Source organism: Myotis myotis, unplaced genomic scaffold (genome assembly GCF_014108235.1).
Source record: "Myotis myotis isolate mMyoMyo1 unplaced genomic scaffold, mMyoMyo1.p scaffold_m19_p_20, whole genome shotgun sequence".
Lineage (NCBI taxonomy): Eukaryota > Metazoa > Chordata > Mammalia > Chiroptera > Vespertilionidae > Myotis > Myotis myotis.
Genome location: NW_023416325.1, coordinates 23,750,253 through 23,769,400, shown reverse-complemented (window position 1 = coordinate 23,769,400; position 19,148 = coordinate 23,750,253). Strand labels below are relative to the sequence as shown.

The following is a 19,148-nucleotide window of genomic DNA, read 5'->3' as shown; positions in this document are numbered from 1 at the left end:
TCTAATATTATGCCTTTGTGATCTGAGAAGATGCTTGATATGATTTCAATCTTCTTGAATTTGAAGAGACTTTGCCTGTGTCTTAATATGTTTGCCGAAACCGGTTTGGCTCAGTGGATAGAGCGTCGGCCTGCGGACTGAAAGGTCCCGGGTTCGATTCTGGTCAAGGGCAAGTACCTGGGTTGTGGGCACTTCCCCAGTGGGGAGTGTGCAGGAGGCAGCTGATCGATGTTTCTCTCTCATCGATGTTTCTAACTCTCTATCTCTCTCTCTTCCTCTCTGTAAAAAATCAATAAAATATATTTAAAAAAAAATATGTGGCCTATCTTTGAGAATGTCCCATGTGCTCTTGAGAAGAATGTATATTCTGTAGCTTTGGGGTGAAATGTTCTGAAGATGTGGATTAAGCACATCTGATCTAGTGAGTCGCTTAGAATTGCTGTTTCATGGTTGATTTTTTGTCTAGAGGATTTATCCAGTGATGTCAATGTTATATTAAAGTCCCCTACTATGACTGTATTGCTGTTGATCTCTCCCTCGATACCTTCCAGGAGGTTTTTTTTATGCATTTGGGTGCTCTTGCATTGGGTGCATATGTGGTTACCAGGATTATATCCTCTTGTTGTATCGATCCCTTTAGTATTATGAAGTGGCCTTCCTTAACTCTTGTTATGCCTTACACTTTGTGGCCTATTTTGTCAGATGTAAGTATTGCTACCCCAGGCTTTTTTTTTCATTTGCATTTTCCTGAATATACTTATCATTTTAAAAGGGTGGTAACAAAAGGGAGACAAGAGATGGATATTAGTCCAAAGAAATTTCTCTCCTCCCAAACAAACAGATTCTGTTTGTTATACAAATGAAACTTCTAAGTAGAGAAAGAGTAAAGCTGCAAAGGAGAGTTGTGGACACTGTGTGAGAAAGGAGAAGATGGGGAGCTCACATGGCCTGGCTCCAGTAGGGAGCACTGGCCTTTGCAAAGAGGAAGGCTCTTCTTCCTCTGATGCAGAAAGAGGGAGAGAAGACAGGTGAAGATAGACATTTTGATATGGAGGAAAGTTGAAGCAACTCACATCAGATGGTCCCAACCTTCTCAGCAAAGAGAGTTCTCAGAAGAGAAGTGAGAAAATTGCTGGACACTGTCTAGGTCTAAGTCATTAGGGAAAATACCACTTCCCCCCTTGGGCCCTGGCAGACTCCCACAATCCTTCAGGACTCAGCCCACTGCCTCTAGCCTCCTGAGGGTGCAGGCTGTGCTGGGAGCTCTGTCACCTGCACGTGTTCATTTATTCTTCTCTTAGGACCGTGCCACGTGCTAACCTGACCAGCTCAGGGGAGGCCTGAGTGGCGGTTTTGCAAATTCAAAGACCTAAAGTAACGACAAAGGATGGTCTGAAATTAAACTTTAAGTAAAAGTTGTTTACAGGGGGTAGTCATGTCCTAGGCCAATGTCTTCCCTGACAAAGGTCACTCTGAGCCCATTGTCTTTTAGCATCTCAGATAACCTCCCTGTGAAATGTCAGGGTAACCTGTAACTTCCCTTTTCAGGACCCCTCAGGCACAACCAAATGCCCTGGGTGCCAGGACAGAGACCATAAGTCCCTTCATTGTTATTGTTATCACGTTAATTGTTGACCTAACTATCCTGCACCCACCTAAGTAAAAGAAGTGTGTGTCTATCATTTCACTTTTTATCCAATCCCAGAGGTTTCCCTGCTTTGCTTTCTCCTGCCTCCCTAATCTATCAGCATTGGAGTTCATGTAATCCACGTATGTCTCCTTTGACTAATGTATAACATAAGGTGAGAAACCACCATTCTCTGGAGCATTATCCCAATCCATTAAGATTCTGCTTCCCAGCAATTGTCAATAGTTTGGCTCAAATAAACTCACAAAAGTTCTTTACAGGTTTGAATGTTTTTTATGTCACAGGACATTAGTCATGTGACATTGTAATTATTTGTATTTATCTCTCCTTCTAGACTAAAGTCATTGCTGGTGTAGACCACATTGCGTTTATGTTAATTTCTCTAACATCTAACCTGGTAGAAATTGATATTCAGTAAATGTGTATTGAATGAATGAATAAATAAATTACTTCATAAGCCATATACAAAAGAATTACAACTCAGTCTCAGAAAGGGAATGAAATTTTAGAACTAGCATCTTTAATGTCTAGATTAACTTCAGATTGAAACTGTCTGCCCTTGAGCAATTACTCTAACCTTTTTCTCTGCATCTAATGGCCCAGGATCCCATTCCATGGAGCTGGGAGCTTCATTAGTGAATTCCAGTAAAGGGCTTTCTAATTGGCAAAGCAGATAATCACAGAAAATGACTTTGAGGGAGAAGGATGACATGTATCTAAAAGACAATGCGGGAGCTTCTTTCCAGGGTTTCCATCCCATTTCAGGCTGATACGGGCAGCCCCAGGGGAGCCAGGGCCCTCTCAGGGGCTCAGGCATCATGAGGTCCCATGGTTGCTGTGAAAGACTTTGTTGGAAGGCACAGGAGCCCTGATTTCCAGTGCCTCCCAGCTCAGGGCCACTGGGCTGCCTGCTTACCTGTCAGCTCTGTCTGATGTTCTGCACTGTGGCTCTGCCTTTACAAAACATCCACAGATCATTGGGATGTGCTTGACCTTTAGAAATACACTTGTGCTCCCGGAAGCACAGGATCATTTGTCACTGCCATTTACAAAGTGCTATCTAGGTAAATAGCACTGGGTAAGCCCTGAAAGTAGCCACCAGCTCTTTCAATATGGGTCTTTAGAAACAACAAAAGTCTGGGGATATAATATACAGCAAGGTTACAATCTATAATCATAAAAGTGTAATATGATAATTAGATCAAACGTCCTTCCAGACGACCTTCCAGACAAAGCTGAGGCTGTGAGGGAAGTCTGGGTCCCGGTTGCCAGAGGGAAGCCGGTGCCGGTAGCAAGGCGAAGGGAGGCCTACTTTTGCATGAATTTTGTGCATCGGGCCTCTAGTAGTTAATAACACTCTATTACATATTTCAAAGTTGCCAAGAGAGATCTTCAAAGTTCTCATTATAAGTAAAAACAATTTTGTAACTATATATGGTGATGGATGTTAATTAGACTTATTATGATGACTATTTTGCAATATATACAAATATCAAATTAGTTTCAGTTGTATACCTGAAACTAATATAATGTTATATATTGATTATACTTCAATAAAAAGTCTTTTTTAATTTTAAAAAATAAAAAATTTATGAATGACATATTTTATACTTATTTATAAGGCCATATAAATATAAAATGTGATGTATACAAATTACAATTGATTTATAGAAAAATCATCATTGAGAACCACCTGACTACTTTCTGAACAGAAGTTCCATAACTAAGGGTATAAAGAAGAGCCATGCCACAGGGAAGCTGGTAGGCAGGGTAGAGATACAGACGGCATTTCCCACACCCGCAGTGTGGGGATGAAAAGCCTAGAGGCATATCTTAGCTGTGGAGGTCCCCCCTGAGAAGCGAAGGGGCCCAGTCCCCACACCAGGCCCTCAGCCTGGACACTAGTGCTGAAAAGAGGAGTTTTCATAATGTCTAGCTGTACAAGCCACCAGGGATTGCATCTGAGTGAGATGGAAGGCTGTTGGAGATGAGGCATTGCTCTTGAGGGACCCAAAGATGGACTCACTTGCTCACAAATTCACTTGCTCTGTGCTCTAGTACAGGGGAAGCAGCTAAAAAACACAAGGGACATATGGGCAGGAAATAATGGACTAGCTTCAGACAAGGGCTGGAGAGGCAGGGGTCAGGGCAGCTCTCTGTGGGGACAAACGGGCTGACTTGCACCACTGTTCTTTTGTGAAACTCTCCTCCCACCTAGCTCTGATGTATGTGGGCACCAAATCTGTGCTCTTCATTGACCTGGCTACCACTATTCACCCTGCCCTGGAGATTCCCTGAAACCCTGCCCCAACTAACTTACTTGTCCTGCCTGAGCCACTTCCACGAGGTTTTTCACAGGAGCAGCTACCCTTGTTTTGTGCTGTGGACTTTACTAAAACCTTGCAAAGGTCCACTAACTCCCCCAAAATAATGACTGGCCTTGGCATGCCCTATACCTCTTGCTAAGTGCTCCCAAGCCCAGCACAAGTGGTGACTGGTCATACCTTGCATTGTAACTCCCACCAGGTGGCCCCAAGTCTGGCATAAGCAGGGGCCAGTCTTGGCTGATGGGAATGTAGCTGCAGTAAGATATCCTGCAAAGGAGTGACTGGCCTCAGTTCACACTGTGGTGACCACCAAAGGGTCCTTTTGCAGCACAGGAGGCAGCTGGCCTCAGTCCACAGCATGGCATCTCTAGTGCCTCTAAGGTCGGCATAAGTGCAGACCAAGCTCACCACTGTAGCTCCTCCCAGGAAGCCCCACGCAAGGGGCTGAACTTGTCCTATACTATTGCCCCTCCCAACAGCCCCCAGAAACAATATACCCAGTGGCAGGCTTTAAACTATAAAACAGCACCACCCAACCAGCTCCACAAACAACACATCCAAAGGACAAACTTAGCCAGAACCAGAGCCCTGCTAAAGTGACTGCTGCTTGAAGTTCGCCTCAACATGGCAGCTTGTCCGCTGTGGTCATGGGGAACCCCCACAACAAGTCAGCCTGAGAGACATCCTCACCTCACCATGCAAAAATTAATCACAGCTTTACTACAACAGAAGGGCACACAAAAAAAAAAAAAACTCACATAAAGGACACCCCTGAAACAGTCAGTTCAGATGACCAGGAGACTGTGATCCCTGGATTCAGGTGTCAGATATTTACATTATGATTCATAACAGTAGGAACATAAAAGTTATGAAGTAGCAACAAAAATAATTTTATGGTTGGGTCACAACATGAGGAACTGTATTTAAAGAGCCAGAAGGTTGAGAACCACTGCTCTAGTGTCACTCTCAATTTCGATGCCTGCTCGGCCATGGCCCCAGAGTGGTCTAGCTGCTGTGGGTGGTATTGGGCCTATGCCACCGACTACAAATATCTATGTATGAAATACCGACAGAAGGGGGACTGTGACAATGTAGGGGAGTTTACTGTCCATATTGGCAGTGTTCCCACTACCACTCTGGTGCTTTATGTAGTCCACTAGTAAACCTCAGATCCCCCTCAGACTGTGGCCCCCTTACATGTAATCCTATCAGTTTTACCATATCAAACCCAGTAGACCCATCCTGGAACCAGACTTAGCCAGCAGGAATTAGAATAGATGGAGGAGGCAGGGATTCCGGGGGTATAATTGTCCTCATCAAAACCTGTATTAATCCTCGACCTATCCCTCCTCCACTAAAGGACATTCTCTCTCGCCCCGCAAACTCTGGGCCTACTCCTTTACCCACCATCATCAACACAACCTTCCATCTACTCTCTAACATCAATCCCTCCTTCTCTACATCCTGCTGGATTCGTCTGTCACTGGCTCGAACCCTCATCATAGCTACTCCAATCCCAACCTATTGGACCACTAATTTAATTCTTAACTATACCAAACCTCAACGCACCCTATACAACATCTCTCTCTTTAATACAGAAAACACTACCTGTTTAACAAATACCTCTCAAACCACTACCTCAGCTACCCCTGCACCTTACTACCGTGCACAATCTATAAATTTACCCCTCCCTTAGCCTGCCCTCCACTGGGTATTTTTCTCCTTTGTGGGACTACAGCCTGCACCTGTGTCCCCCAGGACCTGTCACACTCGCTCTGCCTTTATGTCTTCCTAACCCCCATCTTTCTATCAGAACAGAGGGAGAACTCGAATCCTCTCTTGGTCTTCTCAGGCCTCGACACAAAAGGGCGGCCCTTGTTCCCCTCTGAGTGGGTACGGGAGTCCTCTCTGCAGTAGGGACAGGAGTGGGAGGCATTTCCGCCTCCGTTCATTTCTACCACAAATTGCTGAATTTTTAGAAGATATCTCCATCATTAGCAATTCCCTTGAATCCCTTCAAAGGCAGGTAGACTCCTTAGCAGCAGTAGCCCTACAGAACCGGTGGAAAGCAGGATCCTGAAGAGATATTTGGGCACCTGTGTTCACAACATCTCAGGTGGAAGCAGCCACTGAGGAATGTGCCTGGAGACATGAATGGATAAGAAGCAAAATGGAGCATAGACATGTACCATGGAATAGTGTCCAGTTTTAAAAAAGGAAGGAAATTCTGACACATGCTCCAACATGGATGATGACCTTTGAGGATATGATGCCTCATGACATCAGCCAGGCCCAAAAAGGCAAGTCCTGTAGAATTCCACTTTAATGAGGTGGTCAAATTCACAGAGACAGAATGTGCAATGCTAGTGGCCAGGGACTGGGCGGGAGAAGGAAGGGAGAGTTACCTGTTTCATGGGTTCAGAGGTTCTGTTTAGCAAGATGGAAAGTGGGGAGGGAGCCTTATGGAGGGATGACCATGTGTTCCAGCCCCCCAAAGAAGAGAAGGCAGAGGACAAGGAGCCATTGCATCTGACTACTCTGTCCCTTGGGCAGGAGACATAGAGGACCTCTCATCTCACCAAGCAAGGCAAGGAGACGCAGACCCACACACCCCTGGCCCTCACAGACAAGTGCCGGGACCCACATTCAATCAGAGTTGTGCTCCATGCTGGGAGTGGGGGGGAGCGAAAGGAGCAAGAGCAGGGAGAAGTGAGATGTGGGTGACCCCTCCCGCAAGGTCACAGTGCCTGGTCCCTGGTTGCTCCCGACCTGGGCTGTGTAGTCGACCTCTCTGAGCCTTGGCTTCCTCCCCTTGGCCCAGGGACAGGCATGGCTGTCAGGTCACTCTGGGGCACTCAGTGGCCTGGCACAGGGAGAACTGAGCAGAGGATGGGGCTCACCCTCTGGACTTAGAGCTCCCTCCTGTTGATTCAGTCCTGAGGGAGCTCCTGGATTCTAGAAGCCAGTTCAGAGATTATCAGATTAAGTAGGGTGAGATCAGTGTGTGCATCTGACTCCAGGTGCCCTGGGTTCTGAAAACCAATCTAGAGAAGATGAGATCAAGTAGGATTCATTGGCTTATCGAGTTAATCTGCTTGGAGACAGGCTTTCCACCTATATAAGGGCTGAGGGCACCCACCCTAGGCCATTAGCCACCAGAGCCAAGAAGAGCAGGACCATGTCGGCACCCGGGAGAAGTGAAGCAGCAGGAGCTCCAGCCCCCCTGAGGGCCACGGCACCGAGCTGGTTTCCTCCCGGACATCTGCAAGCTCAGGAGGCCGAGCTGGATGCCTCCTGCCCTGCCCCAGCCCTGGTGCCCCTGCCTCACTGCCAGTGGACCTGCCATCAGCCTATTGGCCCTGGCAGCCTGCTCCAGGTGCCCCCACAAAACAGCTGGGCCCCCAAATATCTCATCATCCAGCCAGAGTCTGTGAGGAGAGGCCTGGCCCCCTGCACCTGGCTACCCACCTCCCAGGAGCTGTGTGACCTGCTGCAGGGAGCAGAGCAGGATCCCATGGAGTCAGCCAGCCTGCCCCAGGCTGCCCAGCAGCTGGCCCCGGAGCCCCGCTCCATCCACCTCTCAGCTGCCAGAGATAAGAGGAAGATTGCCTGTGTCCCCATGCCCTACCTGGCTGCAGGTGCCAAGAGGCGCCTTCCAGCCAGCAGCAGCAGCCTGCCTCCCAAAAACCAGGGGCTGGGCAGCCAGATGTCAGAGGCCCACGCCCCATCAGGCCAGGTGTCCATGGTCACCAGTACTGTGCCCCCCAAGCGCGTGGCCCGTGGCCCACCTGTGCAGAGTTCTCAGAAGCCCGTTCCTCCAAAAGACTGTGGGGTCAAAGTGCCCGCAGTCACCCATCAATGCCATCTCAGCCTCTTTATGGATGAGGGTCTCAAGTTCTGTTCCTCCAGCCAGGAGGCCACAGGGAAGGAGCTGAAGGAGGAGAAGGCGGTCTACCACCAGAGCCCCACCAAGAGGATGGGTCAGGAAGTGGCCGCCAACACTTTCCACAAGATGCAGGGCCTGGAACCCGGCCCTGGAGCCAGTCTCCACAAGACCCGGGACAGCAGGGATCCTTTGCAAGGGGCCGCCCTGTACCAGAGCCTCAAGGAGCACCTGCTAACCCAGGCCCAGCTCAAGGAGAATGGATACCCCTTTGCGCACCCCACACTGCCCAGGGGTGCTCTCCTCTTCACCACTCAGGAGAAGCAGCCCCAAGACTCCTCCTGCAGGCTGTGCTGCTGCTTTGGCACCCAGTACCTCATGGCTCCCTCAGGCCGCTGTGTGCACCCGGAAGAATGTCACTACCACTGGGGGCGGCTGCACCCCACTCCAGCGGCTGGGGGCTGGGAGATTCAGTACACGTGCTGCTCGGCCCCCATCAGCTCCCCTGGCTGCCAGGTGGCCCAGCAGCACGTGCAGGACTGCCGCCAGCAGGACCTGCAGGGCTTCGTGCAGACCTTGGCCAAAGAGCTGCCCCCAGGGGCTCACCCTGGCATCTACGCCCTGGACTGTGAGATGTGCTACACCACCTCTGGCCTGGAGCTGACTCTCATCAGCGTGGTGGACAGCGCCCTGCGGCTGGTGTACGACACCTTCGTCAGGCCGGACGGCGACATCGTCCACTACAACACCAGGTTTTCAGGAGTCACCGCAGCTGACCTGGCCCACACCAGCACCTCGCTCCGGGACGTCCAGGCCACCTTGCTGACGCTCTTCAATGCCCACACCATCCTCATGGGACACAGCCTGCAGAGCGACCTGCTGGCTTTGAAGCTCATTCACGGCACCGTGCTGGACACATCTGTGCTCTTCCCGCACCGCCGGGGCCTCCCCTACAAGCGCTCCCTTCGCAACCTCACGGCTCACTTCCTCGGACACGTCATCCAGGACAGGGTGGATGGCCACAGCTCCAGCGAGGATGCCAGTGCCTGCATGCGCCTGGTCATCTGGAAGATGGGACAAGACGCCAAGACCGAGCGCTGACCGCCGCCCAGCATTTTAAGGACAGCACTACGACTTTGGAAACTGCTGTGTGATCAAACATATCTCTTGGCCCACATGTCTAACAATAAAGGATGGTTCAGTGAACTATAGTACATCTGTCATGTTATTTGTCATCATGTTTTTTCCTGCTTGGCTGCCATTTCTGTGTGTGTATACCCAGAAGTGGCACTGCTGAACCATTTGGTAATTTTTAAATTTTTTTTCGTTTTTGTTTGTTAATCCTATCCAGAAGATATTTTTTCCATTGAATTTTAGAGAGAGTTGGAAGGGGGGGGGGGAGAGAGAGAGAGAGAGAGAGAGAGAGAGAGAGAGAGTACAGAATTGGGCCTCCTGGTATTTCCAGGCTGCGTCATGATTACCGTTACTCCACCCGCCACTTCGGGGAAGGGATGATCTATCATTCCAGGCTTTTGGTAATAGTAAAATAATTGAGAGTCCAGGCAGGGTCAGGGGGTGAAGGTCCATCTTCCATAGCTGCCTCCTGCTGAGAGGGGGGCATTGTCAGAGGCATTTACCCTGGATCTCAAAGATTCTGGCAATATACATGTCCCTGTTCAGAGTTCAAGGCCAGATAGGTCTCTCTCACCTTCTGGTTGGCGAACGCCTGCATTCTATCTTGTAAGAAACTAGTGAAACAGCTCATGAGACAGGGGCCAAAGAGCAAAATTAAAAGAATAGATACCAGGGCCTAATAGTGGAGGAGCCATGGGGCAAGTGAGCCCCCATTCTTGCTGGTTACATCATCTTTGGTCAATCCTGTCCAGGAGAGATTTAATGTGATCTTTGACAATTCCTGATTCATTAACAAAGTAGCAGCATTCTTCCCCAAGAAAGACACAGGTACCCCCTTTTTCTGCTGTCAAGAGATCTAAAGCACACCGGTTCTGTAGGGCTACTGCTGCTAAGGAGTCTACCTGCCTTTGAAGGGATTCAAGGGAATTGCTAATGATGGAGATATCTTCTAAAAATTCAGCAGACAATTTGTGGTAGAAATGAACAGAGGAGAAAATGCCTCCCACTCCTGTCTCTACTGCAGTGAGGATTCTAGATGCCAGTTCAGAGATTATCAATTAAATAGGGTGAGATCAGTGTGTGCATCTAACTCCAGGGGCCCTGGGTTCTGAAAACCAATCTAGTGAAGATGAGATGCGGGTGACCCCTCCCACAAGGTCAGAGCTCCTGATCCCTTTCTTGCTCCCGACCTAGGCTGTGTGGTCTTGTCCTCACTGAGCCTTGGCTTCCTCCCCTTGGCCCAGAGACAGGCATGGTTGTTGGGTGACTCTGGGGCACTCAGTGGCCTGGCTCACGGAGGGCTGAGCAGAGGATGGGCTCACCCTCTGGACTCAGAGCTCCCTTCTGTTGATTCGGTCCTGAGGGAGCTCCTGGATTCTAGAAGCCAGTTCAGAGATTATCAGATTAAGTAGAGTGGGATCAGTGTGTGCATCCAACTCCAGGTGCCCTGGGTTCTGAAAACCAATCTAGGGAAGATGAGATCAAGTAGAATTCATTGGCTTAGTGAGTCAATCTACTCAGAGGCGGGGCTTTCTGCCTATATAAGGGCTGAGGTCACCCACCCTAGGCCATTAGCCACCAGAGCCCAAGAGTGCAGGACCATGTCCACTTGCCAGCAGGGAGCAGGCGTAGCTGCAGTCAGACATCCTTAGCACTGCTGAGGAGGCAGGAGTGCCTCCACCACCACCGCTGTGATGGAAGCTGTCAGCCTGGCTTGTGGCTGAGCAGAGCTCCCCCTGTGAGAGCACACTGACCACCAGGAGGAAGCTCCTGCATTGAGCATCTGCCCCCTGGTGGTCAGTGTGTGTCATAGTGACCAGTGATTCTCAGTCACTCTGCTGTTAGGGTCAATTTGCATATTACCCTTTTATTATATAGGATAGAGGCCTGGTGCATGGGTGGGGGCAAGCTGGTTTGCCCTGAAGGGTGTCCCGGATCAGGGTGAGGGTCCCACTGGGGTGCCTGGCCAGCCTGGGTGAGGGGCTGGAGGCTGTTTTCAGGCTGGCCAAGCCCCCAGTGAGGACCCTCACCCCATGAGGGAGTGGCCAGTCTGGGTGAGGGGATGATGGCTGTTTGCAGGCTGGCCACAGCCCCTTCAGGGTAGGGGTCCCCACAGGGTAGGGGTCCCCATACCCCCTTCAGGGTGGAGGGTCCTGCTGGGGTCCCTGTCTAGTCTGAGTGAGGGGCTGATGGCTGTTTGCAGGTTGGCCACAGCCCCTTCAGTGTGGGGGTCCCACCTAGGGTGCCTGGCCAGCCTGAGTGAGGGGCTGATGGCTGTTTGCAGGCTGGCCACAGCCCCCAGCTACCCAAGCTCCCAGTGGAGGCTGGCTGGAAGCAGTTATCTGGGATTTATTTAGCTTCTATAATTAAAACTTTGTTACCTTTTGCAGAGGCCACAGCTGCCAGGGCAGGCAGAAAGCTTGGCTTCCTTCATCGCTGGGGCAACCAAGCCTCTTGCTTGCTCCAGCTCCGTGGCTGCCGGCCGTCATCTTGGTTGAGATAATTTGCATATAGTAACTGTGATTGGCTGGTGGGCATGGCTTTGGAGTAGCGAAGGTATGGTCAATTAGCATATTTGTCTTTTATTAGTGTAGATATGTGCTTCAGTCAGTTGTCCCAATTCTTTCCTCTAATGTTTACCAATTCCCATTCAAACATACTCAGCAGAGGGGCATTTTGGATTAGAGGAGGGTGTTAAAGAGGCTTTTATTTTCTAATACTGCAGGCTGCTTTCTTATTATCAAAGCAGTTAACAGCCTGCATCAACATTAAATGTAGACAATTTCCTACTACTGTAGTTAAAACTGTGGTTGGTATCTATGCTAGTACTTGATATTAATGTTAGCCCCTTAGGGCTTCTTTGAAACTTATAATTAGGTGAGAGAAAGATAAAATGATAACACTTTTATTTTTATTTTTATTAAATTTATCAGGAGTAACAACAGTAAATAACATTATATAATTATTGGCTTACAGCTTTATAATATGATATCTATATACTCTTTTTTGTGCTCTCCACCCAAAACCTAGTCTCATTTCATCACCATGTATTTGACCCACATTGCCTGTTCTCCTCCCCTCATCTCCTCTCCCATCTGGTAACCACCAGTCTAATGTATGTACCTATATGTTTAATGGGGGCTTTTTGCTTTGTTTATATATCTGTTGCTTTTTGTGTTATATTCCACATGTGTGTGAAATCATATAGTTCTTATTCTTTCCCATCTAAATTATTTCACTTAGCCCTAGCAGTTTGGCTCAGTGGATATAGTGTTGGCCTGCAGGCAGAAGGGTCCCAGGTTTGATTGTGGTCAAGGGCATGTACCGCCGTTGCAGGCTTCTCCCTGGCCCAGGCCCTAGTGGGAGGTAGGGAGGGTGCATGCAGGAAGCAACCAATCGATGTGTTTCTCTCACACTGATATTTCTCTCTGTCTTTTCCTCTCTCTTCCACTCCCTCTAAAAATCAATGGAAAAATATCCTCAGGTGAGGATTAAAAAATAATCAATCAATCAATCAATCAATCAATAATAGTTTCACTTAGTATAATGCTCTAAAAATATATCCATGGGGTCAAGTTCACAAAAACCCTTCTGATACCAGGGTCCATACTTTCAATGTTATGTTTTCTTCTATGTATTTTAATGTTTCGCGTCTTACATTCAAGTCTTTCATCAGTTTTGAGTTCATTTGTGTGTGTGTGTCAGAGAGCAGTATAGTTCCATTCTTCTGTGTGTGACTTCACAGTTTCCCCAATGCCATTTACTGAAGAAACTTTACCTTCTCCTCTTGTGTTTCTAAATTTTTTTTGAAAATTAGTTGCCCAGTTGTATGTTGGTTTAGTTCCATGCTCCTGATTCTGTTCCATTAGTCTGTGTGCCTGTTTTTTTGCAATACCATACTGTTTCGATTCCTGTAGTATAGTCAGAAGAAAAAGATTCTGTTCTTTTTTTTCTCAGATTACTTTGGCTATTTGGAGTCTTTGTGGTTTCATGCAAATTTGAGGAATTTTTGGTTCTATTTTTTTTTTTTTGAAAAATGCCATTGGGATTTTGATGGCGATTCCATTAAATTTGTATATTGCTTTAATATGACATTTTAAATATATTAATCCTCCTAATCTATGAACATGCAATATGTTTCCATTTTTTGTGTCTTCCTTATTTTCTTTTAACCATGTCTTGTAGTTCTCAGTGTACGCATACTTCACTGTCTTGTTAAATTTATTCCTAGGTATTTTATCCTTTTTGTTGCAATTGTAAATGGGATTCTTTTCTTTATTTCTTTCTGATATTTTATTGTTAATATATAGGAATGCAAGAAATATTTTATGTTGACTTTGTATCCTGCAACTTTACTGTATTTGTTTTATTGTTTCTCAAAGTCTTTTGGGTTTACAGTATATAGAAACATGTCATCTGCAAATAGTACAGTTTTATTTATTTATTCCAATTTTGAATGCCTTTAATTTATTTTTCTTGCTTGATTCATCTTTTTAAGACTTCTAGAACGATGATGAATAACTGTGGTGACACTGAGCATCCTGGTCTTGTTCCTGATCTTAGAAGAGAAGCTGTCAGTTTTTCACTTTGAATATGATATTAGCTGAGGTTCAGTATATATAGCCTCTACTATTTTGAGGTTCTTTCCTTCTATGCTCATTTTATTGAATGTTTTAATCATAAATGGATGCTGTATCTTGTCAATTGATTTTACTGCATCTATTAGCATAATCATATGATGTTTATTTTTATTTTGTTAATGTGGTGTATTACACAGATTGATTTGCATTTGTTAAATCATTCTTGCATTCCTGGAATAATCTCCACTTGATCATGATGTGTGATACTTTTAATGCATTTTTGTATTTTATTTGCTATTATCTTGTTTAGGATTTTTAATCTATGTTCATCATTCAGAAATATTGCCCCATAAGTTTATTTGTGTGTGTGTGTGTGTGTGTGTGTGTGTGTGTGTGTGTGTTGTCCTTGCCTGGTTTTGGTACCAGGATAATGTTGGCCTCATAAAATTATTTAGGAAGTATTACCTCCTCTTCAATTTCTTGGGAGCATGTAGGAAAGATTGGTATTAAATCTTCTTTAAATATTTGACAGAATTCACCAGTGAAGCCATCTGCTCCTGGCTTTTTTGAGGGAAGATATTTAATTACTGCTTCTTTTTCTTCCTAGTGTAGAAATATTTAGGCCTCTTAATTCTTCATGTTCAATCTAGGAAGGCTGTATACTTCTAAGAAATTTTCCATTTCTTCTAAGTTATCAAGTGTGTGGCATATAGCCTTTCATAGTATTCTTGTATAGTCCTTTGTATTTCTGTGGTGTCCATTGTGATTTCTCTTTTCTCATTTCTAATTTTATTCATTTGAGACTCCTCTATTTTTTTTTTCCTTAGTAAGACTAGCCAGAGATTTTTCAATTGTACTTATCTTTTTATTTCTGTTCTAATTTTTATTATTTCCTTCCTTCTATTGACGTGGGGTTTTGTTTGTTCTTTTTCCAAATCTTGAAGATGAAATATTAGATTTTTTTATTTGAAATTTTTCATGTTTCTTGAGGTAGTCTTATGGTGCTCTTAGTATCATTTTTGTTGCATTCCAAAGTTTTGTCATATTGCCATTTTTATTTGTCTCTATGTATCTTTTGATCTCTTATTTCTTCTTTGATGTAATAATTGTTCAATAACATGTTTAATTTTCACAATTTGTGTTTTTTCCAGTTTTCTTCTTGTAGTTAATTTACAGTTTCATCGCATTTGGTGGGAAAATTCTTGCTATAACTTCTTAAATTTATTTGGAGTAGTTTTGTGCCCCAATACATGGTTTATTCTAATGAATTTTCCATGTGCACTTGAGAAGATACATATTCTATCATTTTGAGATAGAAGGTTCTGTAAAAGCTGATTGTGTCCTTTGGAACAATGTGGCCAATATATCCTTATTGTATTTCTTTTTGGAAGACTATTCATTGCTGTAAACTGGGTATTCGGGTCCCATACAAAAATTATATTTTTCAGTTTCTCATTTTAGGTCTGACAGTAATTGCGTTATATATTTTGGTGCTCACAGATTAGATGCATATATCTTGATGTAGTATATCTTCATGATGAATTATCCTCTTTATTATTTTAAAATGTTCATCTTTGTCTTCTGTTACCTTTTTATCTTGAAATCTATTTTGTGATATCAGTGTGGCCACACCCCCTTTTCTCTGGATGCTGTTGGGTTGGAGTATCATCTTCCACCTCTTCGCTTAAAGCAGTGGTTCCCAACATGGGGCACACACCCCATGGGGGACAGTTTGATTTTTAAGGGGGCAATTTGAGAATGAGTTATTAACAGTGAATTTTTGCATTTCTTATGATCCTAGGGGCCTCATACACAGTACATAAATATATATTGTGACATACACATTTCAGTTCTCTATTATATGTTTTGAAACTTCATTTGCTGTTTTTTCATATTACTTCATATTATTATTTTTTTAATAACTTCTTAGTGATTGCTTCCTCAGCACTTCAACTGTCCTTTTGTTCTTTTATTTTTCTCTTCATGGATTCCATGTTCTTTGGAAGCTTGTTTAGACCAAGTTAATGGTCTTGCAGGCTTCCTCCACATGAATAGGAGCTCACTTTTTGAATGATAAGAATTGTATGTCATGGGGGGGTGGGAGGGGCATCAGGATGTTAGAGATGCTTAGGTGGGGCATGGCCAAAAAGGGCTGGGAACCACTGACTTAGAGCCTGAGTTCATCTCTTTGTAGCTGGGATGGGTCTCCTGAAGGCATTACATTACATGCCTCAGTTCTACATTTTTGTTTTGTGGTTACCAATATGATTAAGTAAAAAAATAGAAGTCTGGTGCATGAATTTGTGTATGGGTGGGGTCCAGCTGCACCCCCACCCATAGGGGCTGATCGGGCCAGGCTGGTGGGGGAGAGTGGACACAGGTGGTTGGCCTGCCAGCCCCACCCCTAATTGGGGTCAGGGGGAGCCGATTGGAGGTGGGGCAGGCCAGGGGGAGGGCCCAGCTGGGGGGAGGGACCGCTTCCCAATCAGGCCAGTTGGCCTGCCACAGTGGGCATCATTGCGACCGGTCATTCCAGTTGTTCTGATCATTCCGGCATTCCAGTTGCTTGGCTTTTATATATATAGATGTTTCATTCTCTGCTTCTCATTGCACATTATTTTTGTTCACTGAACAAGTTCAGTCCTTTTTCTCCTCCCCTTTTATGTTTTTGGGTTCATTGTTTTTATGGTTTGTTTTCAATTCCAAATGCAGAGGTTATAGACTTTTCAAAAAATTACCTTTATTGTTGAAAGTATTACAGATGTACCCATTTCCCCCCCCTCTTGCCCTCCCACCCTGCTCCTGCCCACGTCCCCAGGATTTCATGCACTGTTGTCTGTGTCCTTGGCTTATGCATATGTGCATGTAAGTTCTTTGGCTCATCTCTTCCCGACCTCCCTCCCATGCTCCCTCTGAGATTCAACAGTCTGTTCCATGCTTCTATGTCTCTAGTTTTATTTTGTTCATCAGTTTATTATGTTCATTAGATTCCACATATAAGTGAGATAATATGATACTTGTCTTTACCATACTGGCTTATTTCGCTTAGCATGATATTCTCCAGGTCCCTCCATGCTGTCTCAAAGGTAATAGCTCCTTCTTTTTACTGCTGCATAGTATTTCATGGTGTAAATGTGTAAATGTACCACCACTTTTTTATCCACTTATCTGCTAATGGGCACTTGGGCTGTTTCCACACCTTAGCTATTGTAAATTTTGCTGCTATGAATATAGGGGTACATACATTTTTTCTGATTGGTGTTTTGGGTTTCTTAGGATATATTCTTAGAAGTGGGATCACTGGGTCATATGGGAGTTGCATTTTTAATTTTTTGAGGAAATTCCACGCTGTTTTCTATAGTGACTGCACCAGTCTGGTTCTTATCAGCAATATACCAGGATTTCTTTTTCTCCGCATCCTCACCAGCACTTGCCATTTGTTGATTTATTGATGGTATCCATTCTGGCAGGTGTGAGGTGATATCTCATTGTCATTTTAACTTGCATCTCTCTGATGATTAGTGATGTTGAACATTTTTTCATATGTCTCTTGGTCATCAGTACATCCTCTTTGGAGAAATGTCTATTCAGGTTCATCCCATTTTTTAATTGTATTGTTTGTCTTCCTGATGTTCAGTTATATGAGTTCTTTGTATATTTTGAAAATTACCTCTTATCAGATGCATCATTGGCAAGTAGGTACTCCCATACAGTGGATTGCCTTTTCATTTAGATACTTTTTTGTTTGTTTTATTTATTTATTCATTGTTGGGTGGGTTTTTTTGTTTTGTTTTTTGCTGTGCGGAACTTTTGAATTTTATATAGTCCCAATTGTTTATTTTTTCCTTTGTTTCTCTTTTCCTATTGGTGAAAAGTCTGCTGCATGAAATGTCTGAGATTTTGATGTCAATGGTTTCTTCTACAATTTTTATGGTTTCATGACTTACATTTAAGTCTTTTACCCATTTTGAGTTTATTCTTGCTTATGCTGTAAGTTGGCAGCCTAGATTTACCTTTTTGCATGTACTGCTCCAATTTTACCAGGACCATTTATTGGAGAGACTCTCTTTACTCCATTGCAGGCTCTTGTCTCCTTTGTCAAATATTCATTGAGCATGGTTTGGGTCTATTTCTCAGGCCTCTGTTCTGTTCCATTGATCTATGTGCCTATTCTTGTGCCAGTACCAGGCTGTTTTGATTACAGTGGCTTTATAGTATAGTTTGATATCTGTTATTGTGATCACTCCAACTTTGTTCTTCTTTCTCAAGATTGCTGTGGCTATTCATGGTCTTTTTGGGTTCCATATAAATTTGGGGAATATATATTCTAAATCTGTGAAATATGTCATTGGCATTTTAATAGGAATTACGTTGATCTATAGATTGCTTTGGGTAGTATGGACATTTTAATAATGTTAATTCTACTAATCCATAAACACAACATATTCTTCCACTTGTTTATGTCTTCCTCTATCTCTTTTTTCAATGTTCTGTCATTTCCTGAGTACAGGTCTTTTGCATCCTTGGTTAAGTTTATTCCTAAGTATCTTAATATTTTTATTGCAATGGTAAATGAGGGGTTTTTTGTTTGTTTGTTTTTAGTTTATCTTTCTGAGAGTTCACTACTGGTGCATAAAAATGACATTGATTTCTAGATGTTAATTTTGCATCCTGCTACTTTACCAAATTCACTTATTAAATCTAGTATTTTTTTGGTGGAATCTTTAGGGTTTTCTATGTATAATATCATGTCATTGACCAGGCTGGCAGGGGGGTTAGTGAGGGACGACCAAATGGCTGAACAGCAGGCTGCGTGGGGCAACCAGGATGGTGGGGGGTGGGGGCAGTTGGGGGGAACCAGGTCAGCAAGGGGGCAGTTGGGGGCAACCAGGCTGGCAGGGTGAGCAGTGAGGGGTGAGCAGTGAGGGGTGACCAGGCCGGCAGGGGGGAGGCAGTTAGGCATGACCAGGCTGGCATGAGGAGGGGGCAATTAGAGGCAACCAGGCTGGCAGAGGGAGGCAGTTAGGGGTGATCAGGCTTGCAGGAGCGGCAGTTAGGGGCGATCAGGCAGGCAGTCAGGTGAGCAGTTAGGAGCCAGTGGTCCCGGATTGTGAGAGGGATGTCCAATTGGAGAGGATGCAGGCTGGGCTGAGGGGACCCACCCCCCAGTGCACAAATTCTGTGTACTGGGCCTCTAGTTATGAAATAATCTCAGATTGCTATATGGAACTATGCTAGTAACATTTTCTTTAATCTTAGCCATTTCTTCAAATTCATAGGTACAGACTTAAATTGTGTTACTGTGAGAGGATGCCAGGGGAATACATTAAGCAACACAGAGTATATGATGTCTTGAGGTTACAGGTGCCAGCCAGGCCAACAAAAGCATCAAATGATCCTATCATGCAGAGAACACTATACTGAGGGTTAGGGTATGATAGTCAACTAATTGTCTTTCATCTTGTAAGAAACAATATATTTTTGTTATTAATCCTATATTTTTCTATTAACCTTCAGAGAGAGTGGAAGGGAGGGAGAGAGACACATTGATTGATTGTTTCCCTCATGCGCCCCAA

At 44.9% G+C, this 19,148-nt stretch overlaps 1 protein-coding gene across 1 annotated transcript; it reads left to right on the top strand.

The window, feature by feature from the left end:
- The first annotated feature begins 6,414 nt into the window (after nt 1-6,414).
- LOC118678621 (RNA exonuclease 1 homolog) lies at nt 6,415-8,959 on the top strand. Its single transcript, XM_036354435.1, is given in 2 exon segments — nt 6,415-6,568; nt 7,395-8,959. Coding segments are annotated over 2 exon segments (1,719 nt in total).
- The last annotated feature ends 10,189 nt before the right edge of the window (nt 8,960-19,148 follow it).